Source organism: Aplidium turbinatum, chromosome 7 (assembly GCF_918807975.1).
Source record: "Aplidium turbinatum chromosome 7, kaAplTurb1.1, whole genome shotgun sequence".
In the NCBI taxonomy this organism is placed as follows: domain Eukaryota; kingdom Metazoa; phylum Chordata; class Ascidiacea; order Aplousobranchia; family Polyclinidae; genus Aplidium; species Aplidium turbinatum.
In genome coordinates, this window is record NC_137478.1 from 10649075 (window position 1) to 10669976 (window position 20902).

Here is a 20902-nt window from a genome sequence, read left to right on the forward strand (position 1 = left end):
TAAAGTTTGCCTAATTTTAAACGAAACTGCATTAAAAGAGCGAGTTTTGCCAATACCAAACATTCGAATATCTCAGCGAGGAATTAGCAACAAGAAAACGAGCAAGGAAAAAAAGGACTGAAGAATTGTTTGATATGCTAGAGATGAGAGAGACCATAGACCAAATGGCAAGGGCAAATGGAGTAAGATGGTATGGACATGTGATAAGGAGGGAGGAAGGAAGTTTTCTTAGAAAGGCACTAGATCTAAAGGTGGATGGGAAGAGGAAACGCGGTCGTCCAAGAAGAACGTGGAAACAACAAGTGAAGGATGAATTTAAAAAAGTCGGACTGAAGGAGGAAGATGCAAAGGACAGGGTGAAATGGAGAAGAGGGATAAAAAAAATTGCTGCGCGGAAACAATCGGCCACCCCCACTAGTGGGGAACAAACCGACGATGGATTATGATGATGATGATGATGAAAACATAGAGACTTAGCTTTATTACCGAAAAATGCCCAAGAAAACATGATCTTATCCTTTTGCTATGCCACCGGACAGCACTATTTTACAGGAATATTTATATCCACATTTTTGTTGAAAATGCTCTCAGCATGCACCAAATTCAAAGTAATTTTTAAAAAATTTCTGGAGGAGGCCCCCCAGACCCCCCGCCGCTGGGTGTCGTCTTTAGCTCATTGTGGATCACCAAGTTCTCAGATTTGCCGGTAGTGGATCATGGCCAAAATTATTTGGCCATCCCTGGGCTATAGTCTTGCACTGTTGCTAGTTGAATCGTGAAATTATAATAATACTAATAATGATAGCATTTATATCCCGCTCAGATTAATGAATGATTGATATCAGAGCGGCTCTCAATTTAATGTTTAGGTATAGAATAGTAGGTAACAAATAAAACAGTGAAAAGGCAATAATTGATAGGTAGAATCACAAGCTCAGAGATATAATGCCGATAATATGCTGTATGCCTCAATGTAGTAATGGCACACCACGCCATCACTTGTTTAGTGTGCCTAGCAAGAATTATTGTAAAGAAAACAAGAAAGAATGGGCTGATAATCTGGAAAAGATAGTGTTGTCATATAGACAAGATGACAACATCAAGAGTTTGTTTAAAAAAGACAAAGTGAAAATCTGTGAAGAGCACTTCGAAGAAAAGTACATTTTAAACAGTAAGGATGCATTTAAATACTAGTAAATGTGCCACATATTACAGTTATGCAGAAGTAGGGTTGCCAAATTGTTTTCATGTGAAAAGTGAACATTGTATGATAGTATTATAATGTATATATATTTCTAATAAGTGGACATTGTGATGCAGCGACACAAGTTAACAAGAGGCAAAACTTCTCCTGTAAATTTGTCTGACACTGGTATGAGATAAGCACATAAACAGCTATCGAGCTACAGTAACAAACTAAGCAGAAATTTTGTGAACTTTACTGCTCTTGTTTCAAATATAAGTTTTTGAAATGTTGGTCAAATATTCAATTGTCGGTCGGTAAAGACCAGTCTCTACATTTTACATTAGAACTTGTAAGTGAATGCATTCACTCTATGTTATGTTCTTTCAGAGGGAAGTCGTAAAAAGCTAGTGATTGGTGCCCTGCCAACTTTAAAGCTGCCACAGAAGTCAATTCCTAAAGCTGTAGCCAAAGTCAGACCTTCACCTAAGAAACGGCCTCTCTTAGAAAGAACTTATGCAACAAGTTTGAAAGACTTAATGAAACAAGCAAACCAACACTTGTGGCAACCATGGCAGTTTGTCGCCGATGATGATGAGAAATACATTATTTTTACTTACAAGGAAGCACCCTGTGACCAAACGAAGTACACCGTTACTATAAATGAAAATTTGGAAATAGGTGTTACATTTTTTGGGTGGGCTGTCCCCCTCACTGCCACTTCTGCACTAAGTGCCAGAAACTGTAGGCCTACTATTTCTCAGTTATTAAGTGCAATAGAAGCATACAAGGTATGCATTGGATGTCAAAATGCTCAGCCCAATGATAAAATATTCACGCACATTACCACAAAATCTGCTGAAGCATTTACCACAGGCAAAGAAGCTGTCCCAAAAACAACCAGACTGGCACTAAGGTATTTTTAAACTAGAACCGCATCAGGACCCCCTCTACAAAATGGTGGCTGAGAAAATGCCCTAAATTTTTAACCTAAACATGCCCAGCATTGTATGGCTTCTCACTTTATATTGAGCAGTGCGAAAATGCCCAAAAATTTTTGCATTTCTTTCGCCTCAGAGGGAACACTGAACCGGATGAGTTTAAAAGAATGTTTTGTTGTTGATATAAATTTTTCTATGTTTAATGTTCATGTTTGATGTTGATTTGAGTATTCCAACAAGTTAATTTACAACAAAAACAAGCTATGTAAAATATTTAGCTAAAAGACAGTTTTCAAAATTCTTACTCCCTTAAAAGGACACCTAACTAAACATTTTTTTTTTACAATATCCAATAGACAAGAAACAAATTCAACTCGTTTGAGTGAATATTACGTTCATTCTATGTACATTATACTCTGCATAGGTCTGTTGCCTGCTGCATTTTTACATGCGATCATGTAAAATGCTTAAATTGCGAGCGGGAAGATTCCAAACAAGCAGCAAAGAGCAAGAAAAAAGAGAAATATGAAGAAAACGTCAATGCGATTCCTCTAAAACGTTTGCGAGTAGCAACAGCAGTGCCTTCGAGAATTAAAGCTATTATACAAAATGCCAACGTTCCATGAAAAAAACCGTAGTCTAAAGCAATGGGAAGGCGTAGCACTACAACATAAAGTACTTTCATTTACATTTTATTGTAAAACAACGAGCAATATTCCGTACATTAGTGTCTTTACTGTAACGCTTTACGCAGACTGATGTTGTTTTTCTGAACATCACCAATGACTTTGAGCTTTAAAATCTTCGTTTTTTGATAGGTACGAATTTTAAAATAGGCCTATAGCTTGCAAATGTGGTTTACAATATATGACACAATGTCCCAGTCGTTGGTTATAAATACAAACTGTTTATATCAATCTCCTTAAACACAGTCTGCATTGTATTACAAAAGCTGAAATGTTTTCGAAAATCCACTTCCAGCCTCAGCAAAATTTTCATCAGAGTAGGACTTGGCTTCAGTAATGTTCCGTATTCGTCGTTTGTAGTGTGTCAATCATAGATGAACCCACTGTGCAACTGGTGTCACTTTCTAGTTTAGACAAAATGCCTTGTTGTTCATCTGTGGCACTGCGCTTCAATTTTCGTAACACGTATCCCCCAATATATTCTATTATGTGTATTTCATCAGTTGTAAGCACCGTATTAGTCGTTTGTTGTTGTTGTGAAACTTTGCTATTTTCATCTCTGAAATGTAAATTTCAAAACGTTAATGTTTGTGTATTGAACATAGATGCTGGCAAGAGTATTTAATGGTATACAAATCGTAAATTCGTGCTATTTTTTACGGTAATGTAGGCAAAGTTAAAATATGCATCTTGCCCCGTTTTATGCATCTTGAGTATGTCTCATTTACTGGCTGGTATAGACAATTGCGTTATCTATTTGGCGACTTTATATGAAGTTTTTGGATATCGACCAATAAATACAGACTGAATTAAGACAAGTTTCGTACTTGAAGATAAGACGGAGAGATTGGGATTGGCTCAGTCAACAGCAATCCCACGAGATCACTGGATAAGCATATTAATCATTGAAGGCAGTTTCTGAAATCTGGCAGAACTGTCGTTCGTCGTACCAGACATTATTGAAATAAATGTAAATCGCTGTTGATAAGCTACATTGGTTACAAACTCTACAAACGAAAACGCGATATATGATGTCTTAGTTGCAACTTGAAGGGGGTATGGGCCTCCGTTTCAAGAAATTAGGGGCCTCATTTTGCTATTTTGACGTCCGGAATGTGGTCTAACAATTTTCCCTTTTTACGTCGATTCGACGTAGGCAAGTGTTGAATAGATGCAATATTTGCGATATGTTTTAATTTGGCAGACTGGATATGCCTACCACAGCAATTGTTACACACAAGTTGCTGACTGCAGTCAGATTTTAACGTAGATCCGTTGTCGCCAGACGTAGAAACAATGTGTAAATGGACGATTCAGGCTATAAAGTTGTCTTGCCGGTCTACAGGCAGGTAATATGCGGAACTGTAGTACCATACCTTTTCTGGTGTAATTACATGTGTTTCCAGCGTGCTTTGACTTGACATGAAAACGCAATTTGTAAGTTTTCGGACATAAGTGACATCTGCAAAAATACCGGATAATATATCCAAACAATTTTATTCAGCTTTCAACTCACAACTGCACAATTTAATTAGAGGTGCGAGGTCCTTTGAAACGCTTTCTTACCCAAGTCTACCCTGGTAATGACGTAGTAGTTAACTTCGAATGGTTCAAACATAAAACAATGACTTATCATACAATAATAAAAATGATGCTCACAAACTTACTCAAAACATAACAGCATGACGGCTGCTGGGTTAACAATAATTGCGGTTGCTTAGAGTGAAAACTACTCCAACACAGAAGTGTTGCAAACATACAAAAAAAATAAACGAATCAACTGCTACAACATGATGCGTGACAGTGTGTGTTCCATGTCAATGAAATGTAGTATGTGTACAATGATTGGGTAATTGTACGTGCGAATAGACAAAAGAAAAACAAGGCAAGATTCTGTCAAGATACGGTTACTCAGTCAAGATACTTCTGGATGAACGGTTCTCAAACAATCGTCAAAATGGAGTAGGCCTATGGCTTGTATACGAAAAAAAAATGGAAGAAAACAATGTGGGAGGGAGAACTTGATGCCTATTGCAGATCTTAGTACTCTCCAAACGTCGAATGGTACTCCGGATGTACCAAACAACACCACAGACATGCAGAGTGGTACAATTATGCTCAAGTACATGAGTGAGTACAACAGAGGACATAATGATATCATCACTACGAATGGTTGAATGCATTGTGTGCACCGTTAAAGAGTTTAGGAAAGTTACATGCTTGACTTAGCCCACAGACAGATGTCATGGCTGGGTTGGCCACAATCCTCTGCAAAGAAAACTAGAAATAACATGCAGCTATCAGACACAAAGTGTATATAAAACAAGTGAACTGTGTATGCAGTCCTGTTATATACAACACATGTTGAGTCTTTAGAGAATTGGTCATCCAGAATAAATACCTGCTGAAAGAGAATCTACAACTGCCTGAAAAGAAAAGAGCTGATATATTTCCTCGCACTGGTCCTAATCTAGTTCCTACTACAAGCAAAGAAACTATGGTATGTAAGAACATACAGTGAGAGGACAGACTTTACACTTGCACATAATCATTGAGGTGTGCAGGAAGAGAGTTACATTACGACCACACCTCGTGCGACGAACAGTAGTTGCGGTCGGTGTCACTGAAGTCAGAGGTGGTGAAGATTTAGGTGTAGGCTGATTGTTCAGCTCTGGCATATGTGCAGCTTTTAAGCGATCAATGGATACAGTTTTCCTATTGTCTTTAATGTCTAAAGTAAAATATTTTTCATTTCTAGAGATCACCCGGTAAGGACCTGTGTAACGTGATTGCAGAGGAAATGCAGTTGCATCTCTTCTAATCCACACATACTCACATGACATCAGCTCTGGGTCAATATGGCTTTTGTGCTGTGGGTGAGGTCGAGTTGGTGAAGGCTGAATGTCTTTGAAATGATTTTTCAGTGTCTTTACAAACTCATGCTGAGGAACAGCAGCAGCAGTTCCTTCAACCTGAAAATCTCCTGGCATGGCCACGGAGGCACCATAAAGAAGCTCTGCTGGAGAACATTTCAACTCTTGTTTGACTGTATTGCGCATAGAGAGTAGCACAAGGGGTAGATTATGGTACCAATCACCTGGGTTGTTACAACTACGTAGAGCATCTTTCAGTCGTCTATGCATGTTCTCTACTAGGCCATTGCATTGCGGATGGTAGCTAGTAGTTCTGTTTCGACGACAACCAAGGAAATTCATGAGCTGACCCCACAAATTTGATTCAAACTGAGCTCCTCTGTCAGAAGTGACAGTTTTGGGCACTCCCATCTGTGAAACAAAACCATACATAAAGGCATCTATTACGGATTCTGTAGAAATGTTCTTCAAGGGTACTGCCACTGGCCAACGAGTAAAACGATCTACTGCTGTAAATAGGTATTTATAGCCGCTTGATTCCGGTAAGGGACCTACCAAGTCAATGTGAATGTGTTCAAACTGTGACTGAGGCATTTTGAAATCCTTTAATGGAGCAATGTTGTGGCGAATGACTTTGCTTCGTTGACAAGACTGACACTCTTTTACCCAGCTGGCAATCTCTTTTCGCATGCCTGGCCACACAAAACGCCGCGAAATAAGATCATGAGTAGCCCTTACTCCAGGGTGACTTAATGAATGCAACTGGTCAAAGACCATCTTTCTATATTTTAGTGGAATTACCGGTCGAACCACAGCAGTTGAAGTGTCACACCATATGAGTTTATCTTGAACACCTGGAATAGCATACTGGTCTAAGAACAGCCCAGATGCCTGTGGATTGTTGAGCATGCTCTGAACAGCTTCATCACACTCTTGGGCTGCAGCCACTTCGGAGAAATTAATGCCACTTTGCACATGCAGCACACCATTAATTTCCAGCCGTGGCCGAGTGGTTAGCGCGTTGGGCTCGCAGTCGAGAGCCTGCATGTTCGACTCCAGCCACCCGCACTTGCTGTTGTTTCTCTGGGCAAGAAACTTAACGATAATTGCCTCTACCTAGTGATCGATTTCGAGTAATGGGTAGTACCAAATTTAAGTCATAAGTAAAGTAGACAACCGAAAAACAGACATTGCCGTCGGCTGCAGCGTGGGTCAGGTGTATGTCGGAAGGCGTACACCGATGCATAGCGCTCAAGTCCGCTTTCCCGCAATGCAGGATAAAGATAAACAAACAAAACAAACAAACAAACAATTCGAGAAAGAGCATCAGCAGTAAAATTTGCAGACCCTTGAATGTGTTTGATGTTTGAAGTAAATTCTGTGATGTAGCTCATCTGCCTGACTCGCCTCAAGATAGATTGATTAGATTTGGAAAGGAATGCACTTACTAAAGGCTTGTGATCAGTGAAAAGAGTAAAGTCCTTTCCTTCTACATAATGATGGAAATGTTTAAGAGTACTGTAGGCCGCTAATAACTCCCTATCAAAAGCAGAATAAGATTTCTGTGTCTTATCCAGTCGTCTCGAAAAGAAAGCTACAGGAGACCAGGACCCATCAATTTTCACTTGCAACACACCACCTATTGCTGTGTCACTGGCATCAACCATCATACTTAAAGGAGCATTTTCCAGTGGATACACCAAAATTGATGCTTCAGCCAAAACTACTTTGCTGTCGAAAAAAGCTTTTTCTGCACATTTAGTCCAAACAATCTTTTTATCCGCACGTGTTTTACCAGAAATCAAGTCATTGAGGGGTGCTAAGCATTGAGCTGCATGTGGTATGAATCTGTGGTAGTAGTTTACCATGCCCAGATAACGTCTTAATTGTTTTGTTGTTTCAGGCAAGGGAAATTCAGAAATTGCCTTGACCTTGTCAGGGGTGGGTCGCCCACCATCCTTAGACACCAGATGCCCTAAAAACAGTAATTCACTCTTACCAAATTCAGATTTTGTAGGATTGATGATTATTCCATACTCATCCAGCCTGCGGAATAACTTATGTAAATGCATTTTGTGGTCTTCCTCATTTTCAGAAAATATAATTATGTCATCTACATATGCCATTACGTTGGTTAAACCATGACAGACATGATCAATGAAGCGTTGAAAGGTGCTGGAAGCATTTCTTAATCCGAAAGGCATAAAATTATATTCAAACAGACTTAAAGGACATATGATGGCAGTCTTATGTCTTGACTCGGACGACAAAGGGATTTGGTGGTAAGCTCGAACTAAGTCTATTTTACTGAAGATAGAAGAACCTTGCAATCTGTGCAACAACTGATTGATCGAAGGTGTAGGATACATATCAGGCATTGTTTGGACGTTTAAGGAACGATAGTCTCCACATAGACGAAAAACACCAGAGTTTCCTTTAGGTACCATATGCAGGGCTGAGGAAAAGTTAGAGTTGGACCTACTAATTATGCCTGCTTCCAGGAGCATGTCAATTTCTTCTTTGACCGCTTTTAATTTTTCAGGTGACAAAGGGCGAACGCGTGCAGAACAAGGATAGCCAGTGGTTTCAATGGTGTGGGTGATATTGTGCTTGATTGGTTTGTTTTTGTTTGGTGGACGCGTTAAATCAGGATATTTTTCAAAAATTTGTAAGAAGGAATTGGTGGCTACAAATGCTTTGGGTGCACCTACATGTGCTACCATTTTGGGGTAAAGTGGCCATGCAATCGGCTGGTTGACACTTCTCAGACAAGATTGACTGAAGTCGACGCACAAATTAAAATGTTTGAAAAAATCAGCACCAAGAATATTTTGAGATACTTCGGCCACTACAAAAATCCACCGAAACCTTGAAGTTTTATCACCAAACTGCAAGTTCATAGTTCGCTGTCCAAAAGTGGCAATGGAAGTTCCATTCACCCCCACTAAAGAATGACTATGTGTTTTCAAATGTTTTTCAGAGTTATACGGCCTAACCAAGCTTATTTCAGCACCACTGTCTATCATGAAGCATAAACCTGACTTGTGATCCCTAATGTGAAGAAGTGGACTGTGACTTTTATGAAATGGAAGTTTTGTTGCACTGGGCACAGTCGATCTCGCAGTGCAACCTACCAGTTTCCCTGGAAAGAGCAAGGAGGGTTACATTTGCGAGCATTTGCACCAAACCGTTGGTGATAGAAACACATCATATTGTGTGTTCTAGCCACGCGAGAATAATTTGAGTGTGAAGCTTGTGGTTTTGGTGCATAGTGAGCAGGTGGAGGACCGGCTCTCTGGGAAGAAACTTGGCTTGGAATAGTCCTCATTAATTCTTGCACTGACTTAGTCAATGACTCCAGCTGTAAATTTACCCTAACCATTTCAGACTGCTGGGGCTCTTTGTTTACAGCACCCACAAAAGATAAAGGGGCAGTATGCTTCATAGCATGGTCTGCTGCTATTGCATACTCCTCTAGTGAAGCCTCATGAAGTGATGCCAATGCAATTTTAACCTTTTGTGGAAGTCTGTCGACCAACATGGACTTCACCACAGAGTCGGACATGTCTGACTCCGAGATATTTACTCTCATGTTAGCCACAAACTCCGAAGGTTTTACATCACCTAACTGCTTGACAGAAACTAACTTCTGAATTTGGTCACATAAAGGTTCTGTGAACTTGCTTATCAGAAAACTTTGAATGTCCGGGAATTGTTTTTGTCTTGCCAAAAGTGGTTGCAGTGCAATCATAGTTGATGAATCCAGACAAGACATTAAAGCTTCAATCTTGTCTGAATCCTCAACTATGCTCCACTTCTGGCACACTCTATTGAAATTAGCAAACCATGCCTTAGGGGCAGATTTGCAAAATTCTTGGGTGACTCGTTTACCCGGTTTTAAAATGGAAGTTGTTGGGTTGTTTTCTGTCATCACGCTGTTACTAGTGTTTGGTGAGGTATGAGAATTGTTTTGTGTGATGCGTGATTGGTGGCGTGTATTGTAGGTGTGTGTAGCCACAATGATAACAAAAAATGATTAGAAAAAAAGATTAAGTTAGTCTACACACATTATGGTATATAAATTTACACAAAACACTAACAGGCAATGCACTGCTAGAAGAAGGCTTTGTCGGGGGTCACCAATTTGGCGTATGGGTTGTAGTGGTGGTCAAATAATCAATCAATCAATCACTGGTTTATTTTTTTTCTCAAATTATCACGACAAATACACTGGTACATTACATAGAAGTGAGAGAGGAAGGAAGCGAAAGACCTTATGAGGTCACCAAGTCAGCTTCCACCCCGGCGGCAGTACCGTATTTTACATAAAAATACTACCAATGAAAATTACACTGAAAACACTTAGAGAAAATAATGAAACGTTGAATAAGGTTACAATCGCAATGTGGGGGTTAGTAAATGCAAGCCAAAACATGAGAAGATTGTATATGAACATAACAAAACAAAAACAGAGAAATCAAACAAAACACAAATTAGATCCCAAAAGTTGTCAGACACGTCAGATCAATTTCACTGAAAAATACACAACAGAGTTACATTTAGCAAGAGTAACAACCGACCAAGTGCGTTTGATATTGCTTTTTGAATGAAAAGGGAGACAAACATTTAATTTCTGAAGGAACCTTACCCCATGCTTGGGGTCCCAAGTACTGTAGCATTTTTTGCCCGGAGTTATTATTAGTTCTGGGTAAGAAATATTGGGATTTTATCTTGTGGCGAGTATTATGTTGATGGATATTATTTAAATCATTAAAATAAGCACTAAAACAATCAGGTAGAAGTCCATTTTTATATTTGTGCATAAAACTGGCATACTCAATTTCAATTAAGTCATTAAGCTTGGGAACATCAAATTTAACATATAATAAATTTACAGAGGCATGTCTAGGGTAAAATAAACATGCTCTAAGAGCTTTATTTTGAATAACTTCTATGGGATGTAAAATAGATTTATCAGCCCTACCCCAATTTATTAATGAATATTGTAAATGAGATTGAAAAAGAGCAAAATAAACAACACGCAATGTACTAAGTGGTACAAAATGTCTGAGCTTATATAAAATTCCACAAGTTTTATTTAGCTTTGTGCGAAGACAAGTTAAATGTGATTTCAATGATAGCTTGTTGTCAAGGGTAACACCAAGATATTTAATTGAATCTACTTGTTGAATAGGATTTCCATTAATACTTAATTGAAAGGATTTGGCTTTGAAAGGATTTTTACATATTATCATGTATGCAGTTTTTGAATAGTTAATTGACAGCTTATTTTGTCTCATCCAAATATCGACAAATTTCATTTCTTTATTTACTCTTTTTTGAAGGCAAGTTAAGTCTTTATCTGTCATATGTAAATTGGTGTCATCAGCAAATAATGTTGTTTTAAAATTTGTTGCATTTGGTAAGTCATTCACATATAACAGAAAGAGTAATGGCCCTAAAACAGAGCCTTGAGGGACACCACATTTTACCTGTTCAAAGTCAGATGTATTTCCAAGTATTTTAGTACATTGTTGTCTATTAGATAAGTAGGAATTTAAAAGACTCAGAACTTTACCTCGAAGGCCATAATTGTAAAGTTTGCTTAGTAAGATTTTATGATCTACAGTATCAAAGGCTTTGCTTAAATCCAGAAAAATTGAGCATGTGAATTCCTTTTGATTCATGGCAGATAACAGTTCGTCATATATTCTTGTTGTGGCTAGTGAAGTGGAGTCATTACTTTTAAAGCCATGCTGGCATGTAGACAAAATGTTATGTTTGTTGAGAAATTTATTAATTCTTTGATATAGAATTTTTTCAATAATTTTAGAGAATGTCGACAGTAAAGAAATTGGTCGAAAATCAGTTAAGGCTTTGGGATGAGGGTGTTTTGGTACTGGAGTGATTTGTGATAGTTTTAGACAGTCTGGATAAACTTCTTGAGCAATGCATTTGTTGAATAGTTTGACCAGGGCAGGAGTAATGACACATTTAGCTAATTTAACAGTTTTAGTGGAGACACCATCCAAACCAGGAGCTGTTTTTGTTTTCATGCCATTGATACAATCAGAGATTTCGCTTTCATTAATATCTTCAAAAGCAAATGATTTTAATTGACTTTTTATATCACTACGTGGTCGTGGATGTACTGATGGTATTTTAGCTGCCATTTTTGTTCCTATTTCAGTGAAATGTTTGTTGATTAGATTTGTAAAATTCATAGAATCAGTTTCATACGTTGTGTCATCAATGATTATATGTTGAGGTAAATTATTTTTTGAGGAAGAGTTTTTGTATGTAGTTAGATCATTAATCACTTTCCACATTTTTCCAGAATCATTTTTGTTAACGTTAAACAGATTGTAGTAATATTGTTTTTTTGCAATTTTTTTTAAGTGTGACAGTTTATTAGAGTATGCTTTGTAGGAAAGAATCTGTTTAGAATCATCATACCTGTAACACAATCTGAAAAGTTTATTTTTTGTTTTGATTGATTTGTAAATGCCTTTAGTTATCCAGGGTTTAAGTGTTAGTTTTTTTTCACGTCTGGTTAATTGTCTTAGAGGTGCATGTTTGTTGATCATAAGTTGTAGGTGAGAAATAAATTGGTAAAAGTTACTGTTTACATCAACATCAGTTAGCGCTATGTTGTTTTCAATATTTTGCATACCATCTTGCAATTCTAGCAAAAAATCTTCAAGAACAAAATTTTTCCATGACCTTTTGTATTGAGTATGTACATTAGAGAAGCGTACAGTAGAATTCTTTATGATTGCAAAAACAGGTAAATGATCAGATATGTCATATTTACAAATTCCACTAGAAATGTTTTGTTTGCAGTTGTTTGAGTATATATGGTCAAGAAGAGAAGGAGTGTTGTTAACAAGAAATCTGGTTGCATTTTGGATGAGACAATTACACCCAAGCGAATTCAATGACTCTTTATAGATTGTTATATTGTTATTTTTTAGAAGAAGATTGATGTTCATGTCACCACAAATTAAGTAGTCTTGTTTAGAGTTTTCTATGGCTGATATGGAATTACATAGTTTTTCTTGAAACTGATTGAAGCTGTAGTGTACGCTAAGCACTACCGACATGCGACTCCTAGCTCAGAAGGGGCGATGTTCTAACCTTATCTCTTCTAGAGTGCACTGTCTATTAATACCACACTAAAGTAAGCATTGTAGAAGTAGTATAATAATTCAAAGTAAACACAATAACATTAATTAACAATGGTAGAAGCTAATACAAATGAAGGTCACCAGGGCAGACCAGGTTACACACACAGTAATATTACTTAATAGAATAAATGTGCTTAATCAATAGTCCGGGTTCAACCTTGTAGCCATGTTCCGATTTCCGAATGTCATTTCTTTATTGTCTTTTGTGCATCGCTTTCCTTCACTTCACGTCCGATCGCTGAGTTGTTGTTTTCAAAAGTCTCTGTTTAGTATTCATCGGCGGCGCGAGCCACGTTCCAGCCTTGGCGACCTCTAGCGGACAGAACTATTCAGACGCAGGCAGAATTGTAAAGGGGAACGCCACAATACCATGTTGTTGTGACTGCTAAATGATGAGATGTTCATTTCTATTGTGATTTGTTATATTTTTTGTAATAAACAAATCATTGAATTCGATGGCATTGGTTTGTTTGCTTTGTCAGTTATATTTAATTTTTGTCTGAATGTCGCGTCAACGGATGACAGATCATCTGATCTGGAATAAAAATTATGCCCGCTCTGGTTGATAGTGGTGAGCCCGATAAGGCGTGTTCAATTATGCCCGATCGTGGCTAGATTTTGCCCCGACATTTACGCCCGATCGGGCAAAATTGAACACGTCTTATCGGGCTCACCACTATCAACCAGAGCGGGCATAATTTTATGCCAGATCAAAGCCGGATTAATTTTGCCCGACGATGCCAGATCTGATAAAGATCATTACCAGATTAAGTGGCTGTCTGGGTAGGCACGATCCACGTTGAATTACAGTATTTCCGATAAAGCATTCGAGTGGTATCTGATTGATGTATACCGATGTATTAAGACCAAGACGGACTATATAGAGGCCATGACAACGTACAATGGGATTGTTAAAACTGGGGGCAGATAGTGACGTCATAGTGCCATTGTCTTCAATTGAACCGACATTGAACCGTACGTTAGGCTAATATTTATAACACTGAAACGAAAGCTGTTGCAGCTTTAAAAAGTTAATATGTTGTTACAGAACGGTAGCCTACTGAAAGTTGAAATAAATCACGAAGTACGCTATTCGCCTTGTAAACAATTTATATATTTTTTAATCTCGTATCAAACGGGCCCACCACAACTTGTAAAAGGAAAAATACAATTAAATCGTTTGTTTGATATTGTACGACACCAACCTTGAAAATTGCGATGGATCAGCCATGATAACACTGAGATATTAAAAAAAGTGGTAACTTCACTAAGCAAAAAGTATCTAAAAAAAACAATGCACCAGCTACTCGTAGACTCGCTTAGTTAAAAGATTAATTGTTAACGTATAAAAAGTAAGGCATCATTCACTAATCCTTATAAACAAGTCGATATCGAGACAAGGCTGATACGCATCATCTTTAGTATATAATTTGACTTATATACTAACCCAACTTATAGTAGTATTAACGAGAACACTCAAGAAAAAAAAAAGATAAATATCCAGAAAAGCTTATAAACTAAGTTAACTAACGTTAACTAGTTAATTCCCAAGCTTGAGAATTGTAAGTGTTCTAGTACTGGGCAACTTCAAATCACGTCTCAGTCGGTTGTATGAGCTTCTGGACAAAGAAAAATATTCGAAGGACCTAACGATTGTTTACACAGTGTATTTCTTTTCTACAGCCGGCATACAATTCATAGATTTCATCTGTTGCAAAAGAATACTTTGTTGATGAGATAATTCCATATAGCCTACTGCAAGAATCTCACAGCTTCTTGAATTTGTGACCATCTGGAACATTTACTTGCTGATAGAGACGTGATAGAGCATTTTACTCCAGAATGAAATGCTTCAAAGCTCAGATTGTCATCACTTCTTAACACAAACTTGGGTATGCCGGAATCTTGCATAAATTCTTTGCATTGAAAAACAAACGTCTGATGAGCCCGAAATACAACATCACCTGCTAAAAAAGGAAATTGGACACTAAAAGCATTAGCCAGGAGATTTTCAAAGCTCACAATAATGTCACTTTTGTCAAAACTTGGTAATTCATCAACAGGCTGATTGCGAGTTCCACTTAACGCCCTTTGAGTTCTTCTAGGAAGAAATGGTGGTGAAGGAACTAAAATCAAAGGGACACAGGTAAACACAGACGGTGGATACAAATGTCTTACTTTCCCATACTTGATATAGTGGTAGGATAGTTTTCTGGTCAATGGCGTTCACAAACGACGGTGTCTTTTGAATCGGGGATATTATCCCTTGGGATAGTGGCAAGCCATCTATCACGTTCCGGTTGGCATTTAGGCAGTTTAAACACTGCAACTGTATTTTCTTCAGTATAATTTCCATTGCAGTTAAAGACACAGCGCTTCTTAACCATATTTACAAGAGTACTGATATATCACAAACAATGCTTCACAACGTAAAACAAATCAAATAACTTATAAGATTGAATCAAATATAGACGTATAAGGACGTTACATAGCCTATCCATCAAGGCTGTTCCAAACAAACATATTTCGAAATACGAGTACTTACGGTGCATCCTGACTCATTACTAGTAAGATAACTGGGTTGCTCAAGAGTAGACTCTCCGCCCTAATAGCTCAAATGACGATCAGCAATTCAATTAGGCTATGCTGTTTCGAATCAAATCATCCATGAACGTAAAAACAATCATTGTATTACAACCGGAAAAGCAGCTTATCATGCAATAGCACTGGGGGTTGGAAAACTTCTTGACTGATGATTTCAATCTGTTTATTGCAAAAAGTTCCGAAATATGGATTAAGGGGAAGCCAAGAAAATATAATTTGCTTCAAATCAAAATGAAATGATAAAAAAAACAATCCAGAAAAGACAAAAGTAAATTATTCGTTTTCCACCTCACAGAAACTGACAGGCCTATTTGAGATTCGCAAACTAGTAGCCTAGTCTAGTACCGTAGTTTTGTATGGCAGTTTCATACGCTCAGCTGGTGATCTCAAGAACTGCTGACTTGTAGGAGACTCTCTCATTCATATGGGCATCAGACGTGTTGGGTCAAATTTAGTCCGGCAGCTTATTAGGCCTACGTTGTGAGATTCTCCAGTTTTTCCTTATCGTTTCAAACGCACAACCAAATGAAATTTCTTGGATTTTGAAACGATTAAAAAAACATATTTTGAAATACCAAAACAAATCAAGTAGGCTATTTCTATTTCAAATATCGATCTATTTCATCCTTATGCTGATATAGGACACCGATAAATCACATTTCTACCAAGTTTAGAGTTGTAACTTAAGTAGGCTACTGTACTGGTACTCATTAAAGTAAAATAATTCCTGACTACCCTGAACTAAACGCACTGCAAAATGGACGCATCTGCAGAGAAATTTAATTGAAGACAATGGCACTATGACGTCACTATCTGCCCCCAGTTTTAACAATCCCATTGTACGTTGTCATGGCCTCTATATAGTCCGTCTTGATTAAGACTTAAAACTATGTAATCAAAGTCATACAAACTATCTCATAACTTTTAATACATGAAGTTTACGGGCGGAAGTCGATATGAGCGGCAAAAGTCTGGGTCACAGACCTTTACACAGCTCCAAAATAGGCAGTTGTAAAGAGAACCACAACAAACAGTCTCTGTTAAAGTAGATTAACATGTTAAACCATAGATTTTAGACAGACTGTATCAACGACAGAGTTGAAGTATTACCAGTAAAAGCTCCGCTGAAATATTTTACTGTCTGAAGCACGGTCTCAATTATTACCTCCACGTGTATTTCCCAATCTTCATCAGCAAGAAATAGGTTTTCACCAGAAACTGCCATTGCTATTCTTGTATAAGCATGAAGCTTCCGCTCCCAGATGTTTGAAATTGTAAGAAAGTATCATTTTCTGTTTTGCCAATGGAAAGCGAGTAAGCACCAGTCATGCGTGGCAAGGCAGACGCATGATTTTAACGCCGCTTTGGTTTGTTTCATTAAAATCGCTTTTTTCGGAGTTTCTCGTCTACGTATGTAAAGTCTATGGTTGCAGTTAACCTATATAGTTCTGTAGGCTATTATCACTTGTGTATCCTTGGCTATTTTTTAGTGTTGAATGATTGAATCTTATCCTCGGACTGGGAAAGCTTCTTGCAGAGCTTAATCTTGCTAATCTTTAACAATTAAAATCTTCAAAGATGTTGTCTTCAATAGGTATGTTTCCAGTGGTTGTGTAACTGGAAGTGGAAAAAACGAAAGGAAATGTTCATAGTAGCAAACAGCTCTGCCTAGTGCCTACATCTAGCTGCCATACAACTAATTAATGCAATCGCATGTGTTTTCAGGTGCAAAGCATACAACTCTTGTCAACTGTTGCAATTCGCTGTTGAGATTTGCAGTACTTATTTCTCAAATAGAATACTAAGCCTTGTTTTTAATAAGGCAAAACGACCTACCTTAAAACTGACAGTCCTTCCAGCCAGTAGCATCACAAAAGTACACACCGCTTCTGGACTATACGGTACGAAGTTGGAAGTGAAACTACGGAAGGGCGTTCCTACATTGTAGATGCTTTGGTAGGTACTTGCTCTTGTCCCATTGGCATATGTGGAAAATTATGCAAGCACCAGTCCAGTGTTATTTTGCATGAACAACTGACTCCAAATCATCTGTATAGAGGCACGCCTGAAGAAAAGAAACGGTATGTGCATATTGCCCTTGGAGATACACACAACATCAGTTCGAGTTTCTTCGAAAGCTCAATGTTGTGTGGTGTTGAGAATTCTCTGGAAGAAAGTAGTGAAGCTGTTTCTGAAGGTAGTTCGACTGCTATTCAAGCAGAACACTCCTCTGGGCAGGAACTTGCATTCGAAGAAGATGATGCAGTACGTAGGCCAACGTGCGTGGATGCTACTGTCGTGAATGAGGAAAGTCTTGAGCATCAAACCAGGCAACCATGAGCGACTGGCAATCGCGACACCCCCCTTTTCAGGGATAATATGCGTGTCTGTGACCGCAGGGGACCTGGAGCCAGCTTATGTAGTGTACATGACGTTCTACTGTATATATACCCCCTCTAACACCACATTATCGGCATCTTATAAGGAACTGACTGCACCAGTTCGTTAAAAAAACAACTAAACTGAGTGCACCAGTTCCAAGACATTGAAACATTACAATGTGCTTTTTGCGGTCGGAGGTTCTCGTGGGTTTCGTTTCGAGTTGCTATTCTTAATTGGAAATATAACGAAAACAAGACAGAATCGTTGTCTCATAAGCAAATGTTTAAACATTGAACATGTTTTCGCCGGAACAAACGCAAAGTTGTTTAATAATTTAGTCAAGACGCAGCATTGCTAGGCCTATAAAACGTGGCCGAAGACCAAATTCGTATTTCAGACGTGTGCTGTATTTTAGATCAGTGCTTCCCAACCTTTTTCAGTTCGCAATCCATTTTTGATGCAAGTTTTATTGCGCGATCCACTTTCAATGCAAGTTTTATTGTGCTACCCACAATCAGTTACATTGTATGACATGTTTATTATGGGCGTACGTACTTTCTTACTATTCTTTATTATGGCATCTTTACTACTGGCGTACGTACTGAAATAGTTAATTAATGCAACATAACACATCTAATTGTTAAGTATTTGTTACATTGTTGCATAATTGTTACGTGATGATAATGCAATAATTTCCCGATCTAATAGAAAACAGGGTGCACAATTCATGAAAAGTCAACAAATGAAGTGAAGATTAGTGATGGCGAAGTAGCCTATAGTTCAAGACCAAACTGCGGCTTGTGAGATTCATAGTAACGTCGGTATTTTTTAGAAAATTTTAACATTCAGTAACATTTAGAAATGCTTCGCGACACCCACCATTTGGGAAGCACTGTTTTAGATGACCTTCAGTAAGTAGCTACTAGGAGGCTATAGGCTACTTTCAAGCCTTAAATGGATTTGAAATTCGCACGTAGGCTGTAAGCCAGTGATTCTCAACGTGGTCCAGGTAGACCACCTGTGGTCCACCTGGAATTTCTGTTGGTCTACAAAGAGTTCTATAAATCCTTGATAAAAACCTTCTTTAAAATTGTATCATTTACTAGAGTAAATTATGTAAGGACTGCATAGTGCATACAGGTGAAAGAAAGTTATGTAGCATGTATGATTGTATGTCAGCGTGACGTAATAATCATGTTTACTTTGTGATTTTTGATCAATTTTTCTGGAGGTGCTAAATAAGCAAAAGCTCAGCAGTTTTTGAACTTATTTTACTACTTAACGAGTAGGCTATTGAACTGTGCAAGGCATAAGTGAAGTGCTGACAGGCCTATTCAATACATCAAATGTTGCTGTAATTGTTGTCGGTGCACGAAGATTGCGCTTCTTCATTCATGGTACCGGTACAAAGTTTCTTTAGGGAGAGTAGAGCTATTCCCTGTTCCACTGAATGTCAACTAAATTATCTTCAATGTCACATGTTATATTTTTTCAGACGCTAAATGAAGAACTGCTTTATGCAGTGTTTTCAAAGTAACCAAACGTTAGAAGCTCCTGCTGTTGCTAAGAAGGCAAAACTGAGACATTACCATGACAGCACCAGACACATACTTGTGCATGTCTGCATGATGTTTTGTTAGAATAACATTTGAAAATAAAATTAATCTTTTCTTTACGGTTATTCTTTGAAAATAAAATTATGTGTATTCAAGTAGTTAAGGTTGAGTGTGCAAAGTAAGAGGGTTTGCTTAATTAGTTAATTACGTATTACTTTATTAAAGGACTAAGGTTGAACACGCCCTTGAGTTTTTTTTACCTATGTGCATTGTGCAATACAGTTTTGACTAGTGGCGTTCATGAGGCGTCAACATAGCAAAGTGGTGCATTGGATAATTTTTTTTAAATATGGTCCATGGGCTAAAAAAAGGTTGAGAGTCACTGCTGTAAGCTACATTAGATAAGTTGACAAATATTGCACTTGCAGCATTAGGCGTAGGCCTCCGCCCATTCTGGAAACTTGTAAGGAAAGCTATTTTTACGTTTCGGCAGCAAACAACACTTAAAACTTACTGCAAAAGTCAGGACTAACATGGCTTTTAAAACAAAGTGTTGACAGTTGATGGTCAGGCAAATAATAGGCCTAATTTTAAGTGTTTCACACTTCATCCAAGGTTGCCAGGTTGTTTCAAAGTATATTCTTCGTGCACCTTGCAACTTACTTCAGACTCAAACATCACTCTTTCTCGGAGAAATTTTCTCCTCCTGGGAGAAGTGTGAATCGCTTGCTGCTTTCTGATTGGTCAATTTTGCTTATGGTGCCGTCCAACAGTAGGTTTTACAAATACGCTCACCGTACAGAAGTATCAATTTTCATGGTCATTCCACGGCTCTCTTTATGCCATGGTACTCTGAACTTTTTAGCCTTGAGCCCAGAAACGGGTTTGAGTGCAATGTTTGCATACTTTAGGAGGAACCCAGGACTTATATTGATCACCCAGCTTCATGTCAAAGTAATAATAATAATAATGCTTGTTTTTATATAGCGCTGTGTCTACCGCAGAATGCGTTGCCTCATGCAGCAAAATATATCTGGGTTGCTTGTACAGCATCCTACTTGTTGTCAAAGGCGTATTTTATTAGCCTATATGCCATTTATTTAGCCTATAGACCAGAAAAAAAACTTCTTGCAGCAAAGACTTGGCCTTAGCAAATGCTTAGAATAAAATTTCATTTGTACAGTATCCATTTCAGTAGGCCTACCTTTTCAATATAAAGCTGCATTCATAAACACATGACTTTCGGGATATTTTTCTTGTGATGTAGGCCTACTGATTCACAACTGTTTTCATTGAATATTTATGGCTCCCTTACGTTAAACACAGTTCATTTCAACCTTTGCTTGCGTTTTGAACTTTCGTGCAAAAATGAACCAATTGAACTAGACAAGTGCAATTATGACATCATAATGGTAAACAGGGCTGAAAATAAGGAATTTGCTAATTCAAAGCTTTTGAGTAACGATTTCAAAAATATTTTTATTGTCAAA

General features: G+C 37.9%; 1 protein-coding gene across 1 annotated transcript; it reads right to left on the reverse strand.

Annotated features, from left to right (window-relative positions):
* Nucleotides 1-8813: 8813 nt before the first annotated feature.
* On the reverse strand, nucleotides 8814-9614 carry LOC145773739 (uncharacterized). The gene has a single exon (XM_082584873.1). The coding sequence runs from the start codon at nucleotides 9612-9614 to the stop codon at nucleotides 8814-8816; it is 801 nt and encodes a 266-aa protein (XP_082440999.1).
* Nucleotides 9615-20902: the final 11288 nt, after the last annotated feature.

Excerpts from the sequence above, each read along its gene's own strand:
- LOC145773739 (XM_082584873.1), bottom strand. The coding sequence starts at position 9,614 with ATGACAGAAAACAACCCAACAACTTCCATTTTAAAACCGGGTAAACGA.